Raw genomic sequence first — 15,514 nt, 5'->3', positions numbered from 1 at the left:
ATAACACGGTCTTGTTCTATGTACTATGTTTGCATATCACACCGATTTCTTTTGTGTACTATATATAATGTTTGCATATCACACCGTCCTCTTCTGTGTACTGTAATGTTTGAATATCACACGGCCCTGTTCTGTGTAAAATAGTGTTTGCATTTCACACCGTCCTGTTCTGTGTACTGTAATGTTTGATTATCACACTGTCCTGTTCTGTGTACTATAAGGTTTGCATAACACCATCCTATTATGTGTACTGTAATGATTGAGTTTGTGTGATTTGGATTTTTAACGTAGCTTTAACAATTTTTCAGTCATATCGCTACGATGTCTGCAGTGTGGCAGTTTATAGTGATGTCTAGCACTGGGGCATCATGCCACAGACATGTGGCATGATGTCCCACCCAGTCACATTATCCTGACACCAGGCCGACCAGCCATAACACAAATGTCTTAATGCTGAGCGTCAAGCGAGGCAGCTGTTAATACCAGTTTTGTAAGTCTTTGGTAGAACGCGGCCGGGGATCGAACCCCGCATCCGAGGCGGAGGTTCTAACCACTAAGCCATCGGAGCAGTTGTAATGATTGAATATCACACCATCCTCTTCTGTGTACTGTAATCTTATATATCATATCACACCATCCTCTTCTGTGTATTGTAATGTTTGCATATCACACCGTCCTGTTCTGTGTACTATAGTGTTTGCATTTTACACTATCCTGTTCTGTTTACTGTAACGTTTGTATATCACACCTTCCTTTTCTTTGTATTATAAAGGTCAACATACTACCCGATGTATTTTACTATTTGCCAACTGATAGATTTGGAAGTATTAGATTAAAAGTAAAGAAATATATAGAATTTCTAAAGGCAAAACAATATTTGCGAATGGCTCACCTCTTATCAAAACTGGTAAACGAATTTTAAAACCAAGTTAATAATTTTAGGTGATCCGGCAATTTACAAACTGGATGACTGAAAGAGATGACTGAAAGAGAAACGATATAGAATGAATGTTTTGCGAGCAAGAAATGACATACACAAGGTTAAAAATAAATAAAATTGAAGACCAAAATCAATTAATGGTAATGTTGTGCCTATAGAAATGGACAAGATCTATTGAATCCATCCGCATACAGCTCTGTTTTAGACGAACAAAATGAGAACGTTAATTAACAGTAACATGGAACAAGCAAAAATGACATTGTAACTGATGTGGAAACAAGTGTGCTCTAAAATTAATGGAATTAAAATGTTAAATTTAACTTTACTCCAAAAGCACCAAACGCTAGGAATATTGTAGTGGTCTAGTCTACTTAAAAAAACTGTTAAAGCAACGGTTTAACTTCACATGTTAGCAGCAGAGGTTTCCTTAATTTTCTTAAGAAGGATTGTTGACTACGATAATATCATTGCGTACCACAGTCATGTTTTGTGCACAATATAGGCATGACTCCAATTCAATATTGAAATAACAACACTGAAGTAAAATAACACCTCTGTCAAATCAAAGAGTCATTACATTCAACGCCATCTTAAATCATTGGATGGAAACTGTAAGAACGTTGAAAATCCGTTTGTGTGAATCCTGTTTCAAACTGAACTGCTTGCCAAAAATCGTCGGATATAATTTGTCTCTCAGTCATTTTAATCAAACACGCCACAACATCGGTTCAGCTGATCGAAAAACATGTCAGCAGGTAAGTTGGTTGTTGTTTTTTTTTGTGTTGTTTTTGTGGGGGCTTAACGCCATTTTTCAGCGCAAGACAGGCTATACATGGTAGCCAGTATAACCGGTGGAGGAAGTATACAGGAAACCCACGGTAAGGACCAAGCCCCGCATGAAGGTATTGGCAAGATTTCTCCACAATGGCCGAGCCCGAGACACCAACCCACGCGGACGGTGAGCTTGTCAGCTTAATGCGTCGGTCTGTTCAGTACGTTGGAACCGACCATTTACTAGTACTTGAATTTTACAGGGAAATTTGCCTTAACAGAAGAACATTATTCTGACAAACTAAACAGTAAATGGTGCAACCGCTTTAATTCAGTCAGTCGGATGTTTTACCTGGTAAAATTCCAACGCTAAATTTGATCTAGTGGGCTATAGTGCGTATCCGAATCACATGATGCAAATCAATTAAGTGCAGTTCGATTCATATCTCCTCAGGGTTTATAATTTGTTTCCAACCTAACAACAATCTAAATTTAAACCGGTTTGGTGTAATCCACACTTAGTAGAATTATAAGGTATCACGGTACCAATTGTTTTTCCATATACCTCAATGCTAATGTTTTGTGAAATAAATATACTTTCTGTCCTACTTGGGCATGCATGTCACACGCTGTCATATAGAACAATGCTAGATTGTCAATTTGACAATGACATAACCAGGTACTCCATTGCATTTAAGAGAGATAACTCTACTGGAACTAGACAGGGGTAAGAGTTATCTAGTCACAACAAGCACATTTTCAGGCATGTGTACCATATTTTAAAAAAATCATAAAAAATACAAAATATGATCTAGATAGAAATTAACACAAACTCACATGTTGCCAAGAGGCTCAACTTTTTTTAAGCCAAACAGAAAGTACAAGTCTTACATAATGCACCAATCACAGCTAGTTTTGTTCTTTAATTCTGAATACAATGTTCCATACACCTTAAGCTCCGCCCACCTGGACTTGCGCAATTGGTACCGTTATACCTATAGCAAACCTTAATTTTTCCAATAATCTGTGAAATAGTTCGGGACTGTATAAGTAACAAATATACTTAGTCTCATTTGTGAAAAACAATTTGATGAGGTACTAACCTATGTCTTATATGAATGTGTATAGAAATGTCATTGAGCTGTTTGAACTATTGTTTTCATACTTTTGCTTCACCATCAAAATCATCTTTTGAAATAAAATGAATTCTTTCAACTATGAGTTGTATCTTATTCATATCAGCAATTATTGAACTTCACATAGGTGATATGGGATAAATCACATTATATCATATTATGTAATAACTAGGTCAAAGGTCAATGTACCAAATAGTATGCACCTGTCCTACTTCAAAATGTACAATTCACCTAAAAGAAAGGAATTTATATTTGTTTGGTAGGTGCAGAACTTAACATCAGAGACAGGTGGACATGACCCAATCTTATTATAAAGTATAAGCTTTGACCACTTTACACTATCTACAGATACAAGAGGTCACTAACCACCAGTCCTCACACAAAGGTCCACCTACCCATCCTCTTTGTAACACAAATAGTAAGCTTTCCTCCTTTGTAATGTGAATAAAATTGTTTCAATAAGCCAGTCAGTCACCAAATATAGTAAATCGCAGCTTCTAAGTGGTTATGTTTGGATTGGGAGGTGAAATTAGGGGAATAAAATACAGAAAAATGCCAAATATAAACACTAAGTATAGCACATCAAATGGAGTTAAAAACAGGAGGAAAGTGTTTATCTAAAAGGGAGAGGTAGCTTATGATAAAGGAATTAAAGGTGGCAAAATCAGCAATGCGAAAAATGAGAAGTGAAAGTTTGATGACCTTACCTTGGACAAATATATGGGGCAGGGCCCAACAGGTCCAAGGACAGCCCAAAGGCAACTGTGCTATAACATCCCTTACAGGACCCAAATTTCAAGTGAAGTTGTGTTCATTTCCATCTAATATAAAAGGGTGAATAATTTAGATAATATAGATACATATAAAGTATATTTCTTCTACATAAGAATTTAATAATAATTGGCATAAGATAGAGAGAAACTTATCTCAGAGCCAAGCAGAACATACCTTATCAGTTTTTAAACTTGTAAACTTTACTGTGAGAAATTATCAAATTGCTTCTACTTACATTTGCATCAAGATTGAGGGCTAATATAATACTTCACAAATCTTCTCTTTATTTTCATAATCAGTCACTGAAAATGTGAGATTTTATTTCCTTGAAATGTTATGACTGGTGTAAGGGAGATAACTGAATGATACACATAAGGTGTGGTAACCTTGAATACATTATCCATGTAATATAGATGAGTTCATCAACAACCTGTATTAACTTCATTGCAATTAAATTATCTCAAAATACATTACTGACAAAGTGAGAACCTAACATTTAGACTCCTATGTTTAGTGGAGACCTCAAGAGTCATGTAATTTTAATTTCTAAGATGACGCAGCTCTTTCATATCACATAGTTCATATTTTCTACAATGCCGGCATGTAGAGTGCAGCCTTCCATAACCATGCAGATATCATCTCATGCCAATTTGGATTCTTGCGATGGGATGCAAAGTTTCAAGAACAGTGTGGATTTGAATGGAATGAATACGCACTGTGTGACTAAAATGGTTATCATTCTGTAATGTTGGACCAAACATGGAAATTCCACAGGAGCAGCTTGACAGAAAGAAATAGGATTAATTGAAAGTCAATAGTAGATTATAACTGGGCTTATACAAGTGCCAATGGGAAATGCTGACTTAAGGAAACTGTTCTTGTTTGTTGGTATTCACTGCTACTTCAACAAAAGGGAATGCAAGAGAACTGAACTAACTACATGAACAATTTCAAAGCAGGAGAGTGTAAAAAAAAAAAAGGGACAATTAGAGCAGGACAATTCAAATCAAAATGGGAAGGAATACCAAATCCTTAATAAATTACCTAAAAATTACTCATGCCAGAACATCCCACATGGTACAAGTGATCTATCTACAAGTGTACTTAGAATGTTCTCTATCCTGGTTTATGGCATGCCTTACAAGAACAAGATAGTTGTTTTTGTACACATGATTTTTCATCTTTTGCAGGTACAATAGCCAATATTTGGCCAAAATCAACTATATTATGTTTACATAACTTATTTTGTTGCATGCATTCCAATCTAGGAGGTAACAGCACATACATAAAGGCATCAGGTAACACAAGTCTATATCTATCATAGCTATAGTTATCAAAAGTCCCCATCCAAAGCCATCTTGTGCTATTTTCTAAAGATTTCATACATTTTATTCTTAAAGAACTTTCAATATTTGACCAAAAGTGTTCAGCATACATTTGTTTTCCTACATCAAACTAGTATAGTTCATAAATGCCGCCCACATGTATGCGTTTCTATGGAAACACTGTGAGGCTATTCTTTCCTTTAGGTATCACGGTACCAATTGTTTTTCCATATACCTCAATGCTAATGTTTTGTGAAATAAATATACTTTCTGTCCTACTTGGGCATGCATGTCACACGCTGTCATATAGAACAATGCTAGATTGTCAATTTGACAATGACATAACCAGGTACTCCATTGCATTTAAGAGAGATAACTCTACTGGAACTAGACAGGGGTAAGAGTTATCTAGTCACAACAAGCACATTTTCAGGCATGTGTACCATATTTTAAAAAAATCATAAAAAATACAAAATATGATCTAGATAGAAATTAACACAAACTCACATGTTGCCAAGAGGCTCAACTTTTTTTAAGCCAAACAGAAAGTACAAGTCTTACATAATGCACCAATCACAGCTAGTTTTGTTCTTTAATTCTGAATACAATGTTCCATACACCTTAAGCTCCGCCCACCTGGACTTGCGCAATTGGTACCGTTATACCATAAATGACATTTAAACAGCAGAGACGTAAAAGCGGCGTTTGTGTCTGGAAAACTGGAATCTTCTGCCATTTTGAATCGAAACACAAAGCATTTGTTATGTTATGTGCTTGGTCATAAATAACACGCTTCACAACAAGGGAATTCATAAATAAACACATAGTAGAAAGAAAAATTATCTATAGGAGCATGAAAACAGACCTATGAGAAAACTGACAGCTGCTCGTGCACCTTGAATGCCCAAACCTTAAATCGGATCCGGCTAGCATAAATGTGTTTGCCTAGAATAGCCCCTTTGTGCATATAATGTGAACTCACTCATCCGTAATGTAACTGTTTAAAAAAATCATGTATACATTTAAATAAAGTATGTCTTGTTTCTTCATTTGAAATTTACAGTTTCTATTTTCTATTATCCAAGAGTCAGACTTGTGTTGAGAATTACAGGTATATATGCGTGAACCCTCGACAAATGTCATTCTGAAATGTAGACTGCTGGACCCCCCCCCCCCCGCCCCCGTCCAAAAAATTAAAAATAAATAGAAGTCGGTTGCTCCACTATGTAAGCTACAACGCAACCCAGGCCCAGCCGCCTTCGGCCCCGCGCTTTCAGGGGCCCCGCGCTGCTGGCTATACATATGGTATTGCCAATATCGTATTGGTAGGAAATAAACTCCGCAATGCAATTTTTTTGCTTGGGACTCCGCTCATCGCTTGCTGCCTTGGGCCCCTCACATCCTAGGGCAGCTCCTGCCGCAACCGTTACTTGTGAGAGGTGAAATACTTTAAAATTCAATATTTTATTTCATTTAATGTCACTACGTTGCAGATCAAGTAGACGGCACGCGTCAGTATGAATAGTAGGTAACACATACACGAAGATTTGGGTGCGCATACCATATACATTCGATATCATTAAAAGTGATGTACATTTTGAGGGAAATCCTTGAAATGTGCCAAAAAACCACAACATTTTGCTTAGTATTATTTTGCCATTATTAGAAGACAATGGTACAAATATCTAATTATGACTTTATCGAGGCGCATAATTACAGTTATTTTCTTTTTATTAAAAAGGAATAGATTAATCAATTTCTTCTCACATTTTGACTGAAGCAGTGATTTGTATTTGAATATGTAGTGTCTGATTGTGAAATTTGTATTTATTCGACTTTCGCTGAGAATTTTATGTATGTCATCAAACAGAAAGCTGTGATATTTTGGAATATTCCCTTTTAAATTTTCATTTAATTTAAGTTAGTTGAGTTTTTAATTTCATACAGTTTTAAAATCTGTATCAGTTATTCATCTAATTATTTTTAAGTTCGAATAAACATATCCTTAAATTGGTTGTCAGCTTTTCTTTATTATGTCATTGAAAGGCATGTTGCGTATGAAGTTCTAGTCATTTCACTAATATGCAACTACTTTCAGAATATCTAATATAAAAAATGCTGATTAGTTTAAGTACTGCGTTTAGGTTAAAGCCTTGTATGTGTAGGGTGGTTTTGATGCATTTCAATTTCATAAAAGTTGTTGACAAGTGAAGTAAAGATATAATAAACTTGATTCAAGCAAGGGTGCCTAAAATAATTTTGAGTTTTGCTGATCAGCAGTAAAGGTTTGCAAAATCGTGTCTAGTTCATTGTGTTTACTTTTAATGATTTCCATAAAAGAAAATATGTTTGCTTGATTAAGCTTGCTTTATTTACATACATACCGGGGGCTCCGAGTGGCCGAGTGGTCTAAAGCTCTGACGGTTCCGGATCACTGCCATCTCACCTCTGTCTGCGTGAGTTCGAGTCCAAGGCTCGGCTAGCGTGGGTACGTGGGAAAGCCTGCCAGTAGCTTCTCGTGGGTCGGTGGTTTTTCCTGTGTTTTCCAGGGTTCTTCCTCCACCAGTTATACTGGCTGCCATGTATAGCCTATCTTGTGCTGAAAAATGGTGTTAAACCCTAGAACAACAACAACATACATACCGTAAACATTATTAATATTATGTCTCCATTTTTGCTGATTTTCCTGGAGATTTGGACTGCATTGAAGAGTTGTTACTTGCATTTAATTAAAAGCAGCGCTAAAGCCGAATCCGAAAAAAATAAAATAATATGGAGTTCAGCCTCTTGCATTTTGTGTAAGATGTAAAAGCAAAGGTAGGATTCTTCCTTTTCCGGAGTCCAATCTCGTTATTTCATTTGAATCCAGTTTTAGAAAATATAACATAACCTGCTGATATACTTTCATATGTAGTGTCAATGTAACAGTGTATCTTAATTTAGTGATCTTTGTTGTTGTTGTTGTTGTAGGGTTTAACGCCATTTTTCAGCACACGATAGGCTATACATGGCAGCCAGTATTAATGGTGGAGGAAGAACCCGGGAAAACCCCAAAAAGAACCGCCGACCCACGAGAAGCTACTGGCAAGCTTTCTCACATACCCACATTGGCTGAATCCGAGACTCGACCCCACGCAGACAGAGGTGAGATGGCAGTGATCCGTAACAGAGAGCGCTTTAGACCAATCGGCCACTCTGGGCCCCAATTAAGTGATCTAACACTTGATTTCATTTTGTTTAATGTAGATCAGTGAATTAAATATATGAAATCTGATTAGTGTAGTGATGCCCTTTGTCAATCCCTATTAGACGAAGGCCTACAAAGAAATTTGACTGCTTATATTTATATCTAAACGTTGATTACACAGGGTATAGAAAAGTAGAGCCATTTATGGTCAGCAAGTATTATATTGCGTATTTAATTATTGTCTAGAGGACAAAGTTTTTTTTTTTTTTATCGGGTTTATATATTTTGATTTTGCAATAGCAATTAATAAGACCGTCTTTTTTCAAACAAAATATTGTAAAACATATATGATTTCAAAGTTTGAAATATAACGAATCAAATAAGGATAGACAGTTATACTTAGGCAGATATGTTTGATTTAACGAAAACGTATGATGTTACATTTGACCTTAAGAAAAGCTGATTGCTTGAAGAAGAATCGATAATGGCATGGCCAGTTGTTTCATCATACACTCCCTTGAGCAACTATATCCATAGTTGCACCTGCATCCGGTTTTAAACAACCAATCTGCTACAAAAGATGTAAAATGCAATAGGAGTAGAGGTATTGACGGGCTAACTGATGAAGGGGGATTATCACGCCACTAACAAGCTACAAAAGTTGTAAAATGTATTGACGGGCTAACTGATGAAGGGGGATTATCACGCCACTAACAAGCTACAAAAGTTGTAAAATGTATTGACGGGCTAACTGATGAAGGGGGATTATCACGCCACTAACAAGCTACAAAAGTTGTAAAATGTATTGACGGGCTAACTGATGAAGGGGGATTATCACGCCACTAACAAGCTACAAAAGTTGTAAAATGTGCATTAGGTGTAATAGTATTGACGGGCTAACTGATGAAGGATGGATTATTACTCCACTCACAAGCTACATGAGGCTGGGATGTTTATCGCGCTGTTGACAAACTAAACGTGGCTGGACGGCTTATCACGCTATTCACAAGGTAAATGATGCCCTAGAGGCTTATTGCGCTGTTCACAAGCTAAATTAGACTAGGTGGTTATCATGCTGTTCACAAGCTAAATTAGACTGGGTGGTCATCATGCTATTCACAAGCTAAATTAGACTGGGTGGTTATCATATTATTCACAAGGTGAATGAGGCTCTGGTGGCTGCTTATCACGCTATTCAAATATTATAATGCTATTCACAAGCTAAATTAGACTGGGTGGTTATCATGCTATTCACAAGCTAAATTAGACTGGGTGGTCATCATGCTATTCACAAGCTAAATTAGACTGGGTGGTTGTCATGTTATTCACAAGCTAAATTAGACAGGGTGGTTATCATGTTATTCACAAGCTAAATTAGACTGGATGGTTATCATACTATTCACAAGCTAAATTAGACTGGGTGGCTATCATACTATTCACAAGCTAAATTAGACTGGGTGGCTATCATGCTATTCACAAGCTAAGTTAGACTGGGTGGCTGTCATGCTATTCACAAGGTGAATGAGGCTCTGGTGGCTGCTTATCACGCTATTCAAAGGGTAAATGAGGCTGAGTGTCTTTTTACGGTATTCACAAGCTAAATGAGGTTCGTGGCTATCATGCTGTTCACAAGTTAAATGAGGTTGGGTGGCTGATCACAATATTGAGACCGGGTGGCTTATTACGCTATTCACAGGGTAAATGAGGCTGAGTGTCTTTTTACGGTATTCACAAGCTAAATGAGGTTGGTGGCTATCATGCTATTCACAAGCTAAATGAGGTTGGATGGCTGATTACAATATTGAGACCGGGTGGCTTATTACGCTATTGACAGGCTACATGAGTCTGTATGATTGCAATATTGACAAGCTATATGGATTGAATGGCATATCAGGCAATCGGCAAGCTAGATGGGGCTAGGTGACTTGTCACGCCTTTTTCAAGCTAAGTGAAGTTGTGAGGCTTATTATACTATTAACAAGCTAATTTCGCTATTGACAGGCCTTGTGATCACTAAGAACTTGGGAAGTATTAAATGCAAAAATGATGTAAAGTTTACTTGGATAATAAGAACTTCATTATAAAGACGGGCGATGTGTTCCAAACTTAAAACGATTAAGACAGTCTGAATCAAAAGCTGTCCTCGAGTCAGAGGCGTAGCTGGGGGGGGGGGGGGCAGGGGGGTACATATGTCCCCGGGCGCCAAGGTACAGGGGCGCCAAAATGAGGCTTACAACGTTACATTATGATAAGTAAACAAGGGTAATATTCAAAAATGTGATTAAACGGGGAGGGGGCTGGGGCGCCAATTTTATAGTTCGTCCCCGGGCGCAAAATATCATAGCTACGCCTCTGCCTCGAGTAAGATTTGTGTCTCATATGACGAATGAATACAACAAGAAACACGTCATTAGATGCCAATATATTGATTTAAATATCATTTTCTTCTCTGCAGTTAGCATCGACTGGCAAGCAGAGAGGGATGTGCTCGGCAGCAATCGATACATGTTAGAAAATAATGTGGCTTGTGACATCACGTTCTATGTTGGGAAGCAAAGAGAAGAAGTAACGGCCCATAAATACGTCCTTGTTAGCCGTAGTTCTGTTTTTTATGCCATGTTATGTGGCCCTCTACAAGAGACTGGACAGATAGACATGCCAGATATTGAGCCGGATGTTTTCAAGCAGCTTCTCCGGTTTGTTTGACAAAGTTTCTAACTCAAGGAAACCAGAATTAAAGAGAAATTATAATGATAGAGTTCGAAAGAAATGTTAATACATAAAGGTTTATATTACAAGTCATTCACGTGTATAATCACTTTTAGGTTAAAACATTAAAAACTAATGAGAAAGTATCTTACTTTTAGACAGGATTTTACTTTCACTCTTTTCTTATTGCTGTATTATATGACACTTCTAGACATCATAAATAATTCCTTGCAATTGAAAACTTAGTCTAGTTAAAACTGTACAAGATTTAGTCAAGAAAAAATGTTAACTCATTCATTGGTACCAACTGTTTTTATATAAATTTTAACAAATATAAAATTATGTTTCATTGGATTTGAGAAAAATGAATTGTAATGTCTGTGTACGATACGTTTTATTATTTTGTTCCTAAAGGTTCATGTACTATGAAGAATTTAAGCCGAACGGGGACTACATCCTTGCGCTTTTATATGCTGCAAAGAAATACGCCGTAGAACGCCTCGTTTCCATGTGCGTGAACTGGTTGAAGGATGGAGTCAGTGTTGAAAATGTGTGTGGTATGTTGCAGCAGGCACATGCCTTTGGTGAGAAGACTCTAAGGAGCAAATGTCTGGAATTTATATTGGACAATGGAAGTTCTGTTCTTCAACACTCGTCATTTAGGACTCTTCCATCAGAGCTTGTGGAGATGGTGGTCAAAGAGGATGGACTGTGTGCAGAAGAAGAACAAATATATGAAGCTATGAAAAATTGGGCACAAAATGAGTGTGCTCAAAGAAATCTCCAGCCAAACGCCGAAAACCTGCGAGGGGTGCTTGGTGGGTTGAAAAACTATATTAGATTTTCACTGATGGATGGAGAGTATTTTGCAGACAAAGTGACATCTGACGATATTTTGACTGCGGACGAGAAAGTGTCATTGTTTCGAACTTTTCTTGGTGGTGATAATCTTGAAACTACAAAATTCATACATACAGCAAGAAAGTCAACGTTCCAGTCGATGCAGAGAGTCTTAAGGTTTTCTACGCAGGTCAGTTATTTGTCAGTGGGGTCAACACTACATGCCATACAACTCAAATGTTCAGAGCAAGTTTTACTGATGGGAATAATTATATATGGGGCAACATTTCAACCCTATGAACCACGTGGTGTATTTTCTGCGGCTGATTTTGCTTCAGACATTGAAGTGCAGGTATTGGATAAATCACAACGCAGCATCGTGTCAATGAAGTGTCATAGAACAATATCAGAAGAAAAATTGCAGGAGATATTGTTTGATAAACCAGTTATTCTTACGTGTTCATGGTACACTGTTACACTTCAGATAGCATGTTCTGGGACTACAGTATCAGGCAAAAATGGTGAAAAAGTTGTTAGTATAGGAGATGGACAGTTCATTGCTTTTAGAGACAGCTCTTTGTCAAATTCCACAAATGCATCAAATGGACAGATTCCGGGTCTTCTGATTTGTAGAAGGCGTTCGAAAATTAAATTCTGAAATGTGACCATCTTTTATCATGACAAAAGTCTTATCAGCATATCTTGTGGTCTCAATGATATTTTCACCTCTATATGTTGACATTTATATCATACATATTTTCTTGCCAGCTTTGGTTTAAGGGGATCAATCAAGCTGACAGCTGAAGCAGCAACAGCATTAACTTGGGGTTTTGGTTCATGTTTCTCTATATTATCATAATTCACTAAAATTTTCAAGGATTGCAGTAGTTCTTAAACCTTATAATCAGTGACCATTGATCTTTGTACTTCCACAGACACATGTCATTCCTGTAACCCTCCAGACATGGTCAGAAGTTCACTGAAACCATATAATCAGTGTACACTGGTTTTGTTACCTTCACACACACGTATGCCATTTCTGTAACCCTCCAAACGTTGTCAAGTTCACTTAAACCTAATAATCAGTGATCATTGGTCTGTTACTTCCAGACACACTTATTTCATTCCTTTAACCCTCCAAATATGACCAAGATCACTTACACCTAATAATCAGTGACCATTGGTCTTTATCTCCACACACACACGCATGATATTCTTTTAACCCTCCTACATGGTCAGTTTCACTTAAAAATGTTAGTTAAGTTTTTGATTATTGTTTTTATGTTAACACAATAAGGCAGAATGTATTGTGTGAAGATGTCTGCCCATTAGGCTGTTGCCATACAGCAGCCAAAGCTACCTTGCAGTCACTCATTTTTGAATGAAATATTCATATGCTGACTTCAAATGTTGTATAAATCAGCATTTTCATCATACTGAGAAGAATAAGTTCTGTGAAAACTCCATAAATATGAAAACATCAGACCCAATATCAGAGAATGACATCCTTCATACAGAACAGTTCAGAGTGTTGATGCGTTATTATGTTGACATGCATATTGTACTTGTACAGACTTCCTCAGTGTTGATCTTAGATGGGAATGCCAGTGTCCACTGACAGTGGATCACATTTTTTGCGAATGTGTCTATGTCCACCCTGTGCCACAAAACTATTTTGACATGAACTGTTTTAAGAAACTGAACAAGGACATACCACCTTCGAAAATCTTGGACTCTTGAAGGCAATGCAGCTTATAAAACAAATTTTAATCATCTTTTTAGGATTTGTGTGTGTGACCATTATTGCTATTAAATATACATTTTTGCATTAATTTAGCATCATTATATTTTTTTTATCTTCTTGTACTTAATTATTCATTTATTTGGAAGGATGTGTCGGCCTAAATTTTTGTGCAGTTCAAATATAAATTGTTCAGACTTACCGTCTGTTGGCAATACTTTGCAACTTTAATGCTGAGGTGCCATACAACACTACTGCAATTATTTATATATATATATATATATATATATATATATATATATATATATATATATATATATATATATATATATATATATATATATATATATATATATATCATTACCGAATTTGACCTCACAAAATATTACTTGTCCAGCATCAACAGTTACATTTCTTTTGGGGGCCCCGAGTGGCCGAGTGGTCTAAAGCGCTCTTCGTTACGGATCACTGCCATCTCACCTCTGTCTGCGGCGGTTCGAGTCTAAGATTCAGCCAATGTGGGCATGTGAGAAAGCTTGCCAGTAGCTTCTCGTGGGTCGGTGGTTCTTTCCGGGGTTTTCCGGGTTCTTCCTCCACCATTAATACTGGCCGCCATGTATAGCCTATCGTGCTGAAAAATGGCGTTAAACCCCACAACAACAACAACAACATTTCTTTTGGATGACTTCCACTTGAGTAAGGAAGAAAACCATAGGATTTCAGGCTAGAAAACTCAAAGGTTAGAATGTCACTCTGACAGCAAGTAGAAAATTGGGTTACGCAACAAATAGAGTTCTCCACCATCAACAGTTATCAAACTTTTTAAATAGCTAGTACTTATAACAAGGAAGAACTCAATTGATTTCAGGTTCTGAAGGACAATGTCATCATGACTGATAGGAGGAAAATGGTTTCAGCACATTAGCTTTCTCCATCATTTACAGTTATTCAGATGTGAGGATGAGATGCAGTGTTTGTAAGGAAGAAACCAGCCGATTTTGGAATCAAAGGTCAAGGTCACTGGCTGAATTTTTCTGTACAATAATATTTGTTCTACATCAGTGGTTCCCAAACATTTTTGGGCAACCGCCAACTTGGTTATCCTCAGTACACCCTTACCTTACCCCATGAAAAAACATTATTCAGCATTAGCATCTACCTCGGTAATCAAACTGCCTACATTGGAAGCCACTGCTCTACGTTATGTACCTCACCCAAACGTTCTGGATAGCTACTGATTTGATGTATAAAGGTCAAAGGTCAGGGTAACTGGCTGACCGACAAAAGAAAATGGTTTTCTGCACAAGTAGAGTAGCTCTGTATCACATACATGGCCCACACTTTTTGAATAGTTTGCACTTTGGGTAAAGAAGAAGCTTTTTGAAGAGAGGAGTCTGAAGAGCAAAGGTCAAGGTCATTCTGATTGTAAAAAGGACAAATTTAGTTATACATAAGAATTCAGTTATCATCATAGAGAACTATTAAACATTGGACTGGAGTATAGTGTGCCATTTACAGTACTCTTGTTCTGCATGGTCATCATTTCCAAATCCAAGGAGGGATAGTAGTCCTACCTGGAATGCAGAATTAGTAACTTAGTGACTGCCCTTTCATATCCATGCATTCCAACCTTTATTGTTAACCTTATGCAAGGTCCAATTTATTTGGAATTCTTAATTCTGTATTTGGTTAAAGTTATTCTCTGTCATACTAAAGTTTTGTAATTAGAAAGCAGCTTTTTCAGATGTATGCACCCATACCATCTATGTAGCAGCAGGGAGACTGGACACACCATTAGGTCTACAAAGTAGAAAACATAATTAGAGGAGGCAAAAATGGACATACAATGTCTAGAATGATACACTGAGGCCTCGAACGCGTCTGGAGGCACGTAGACCCGTGCGATGTCCCTCCCTGCTGCTGTAGTTGATCGGGGAACGACCGGTGGTAGATCGTCATTGATTGTCTGTGCCGCTGTTTACAGTCGGGTGCTGAACCACGAGCAAAAAGATAAATAGCAGGTCTGTAATTAAATCGTCTTTGTAATAATAATGATTGATTCTGCGCTAAGCATGGAATCTCGTTCAGCTA

General features: G+C 37.2%; 1 protein-coding gene across 3 annotated transcripts; it reads left to right on the top strand.

The window, feature by feature from the left end:
* Positions 1–1,540: 1,540 nt before the first annotated feature.
* Positions 1,541–13,514, top strand: LOC149782742 (BTB/POZ domain-containing protein 6-like). 3 transcript variants are annotated; one of them, XM_089934237.1, is made up of 3 exons: positions 1,541–1,695; positions 10,589–10,829; positions 11,257–13,514. In XM_089934237.1, exons 1-3 carry the CDS (start codon positions 1,686–1,688, stop codon positions 12,338–12,340), a joined length of 1,335 nt encoding a protein of 444 aa, XP_089790363.1. In that variant the 5' UTR covers positions 1,541–1,685; the 3' UTR covers positions 12,341–13,514. The 3 variants fall into 3 exon arrangements, with proteins under 3 accessions (XP_089790363.1, XP_089790362.1, XP_089790364.1); XM_089934236.1 differs by lacking the exon at positions 1,541–1,695 and adding an exon at positions 1,772–1,898; XM_089934238.1 differs by lacking the exon at positions 1,541–1,695 and adding an exon at positions 8,942–9,143.
* The last annotated feature ends 2,000 nt before the right edge of the window (positions 13,515–15,514 follow it).

Source organism: Sinohyriopsis cumingii, chromosome 15 (assembly GCF_028554795.1).
Source record: "Sinohyriopsis cumingii isolate HCF-2022 chromosome 15, ASM2855479v2, whole genome shotgun sequence".
Taxonomy (NCBI): Eukaryota; Metazoa; Mollusca; class Bivalvia; order Unionida; family Unionidae; genus Sinohyriopsis; species Sinohyriopsis cumingii.
Note: the sequence above shows the minus strand (reverse complement) of the source record. Positions and strands in the feature narration are given on the sequence as shown.

Coding starts and splice junctions, on each gene's coding strand:
- LOC149782742 (XM_089934236.1), top strand. CDS start 1,865: ATGGCCGAGCCCGAGACACCAACCCACGCGGACG. Junction 1,899..10,588: donor GACACCAACCCACGCGGACG/GTGAGCTTGTCA, acceptor TCTTCTCTGCAG/TTAGCATCGACTGGCAAGCA. Junction 10,830..11,256: donor GTTTTCAAGCAGCTTCTCCG/GTTTGTTTGACA, acceptor TTGTTCCTAAAG/GTTCATGTACTATGAAGAAT.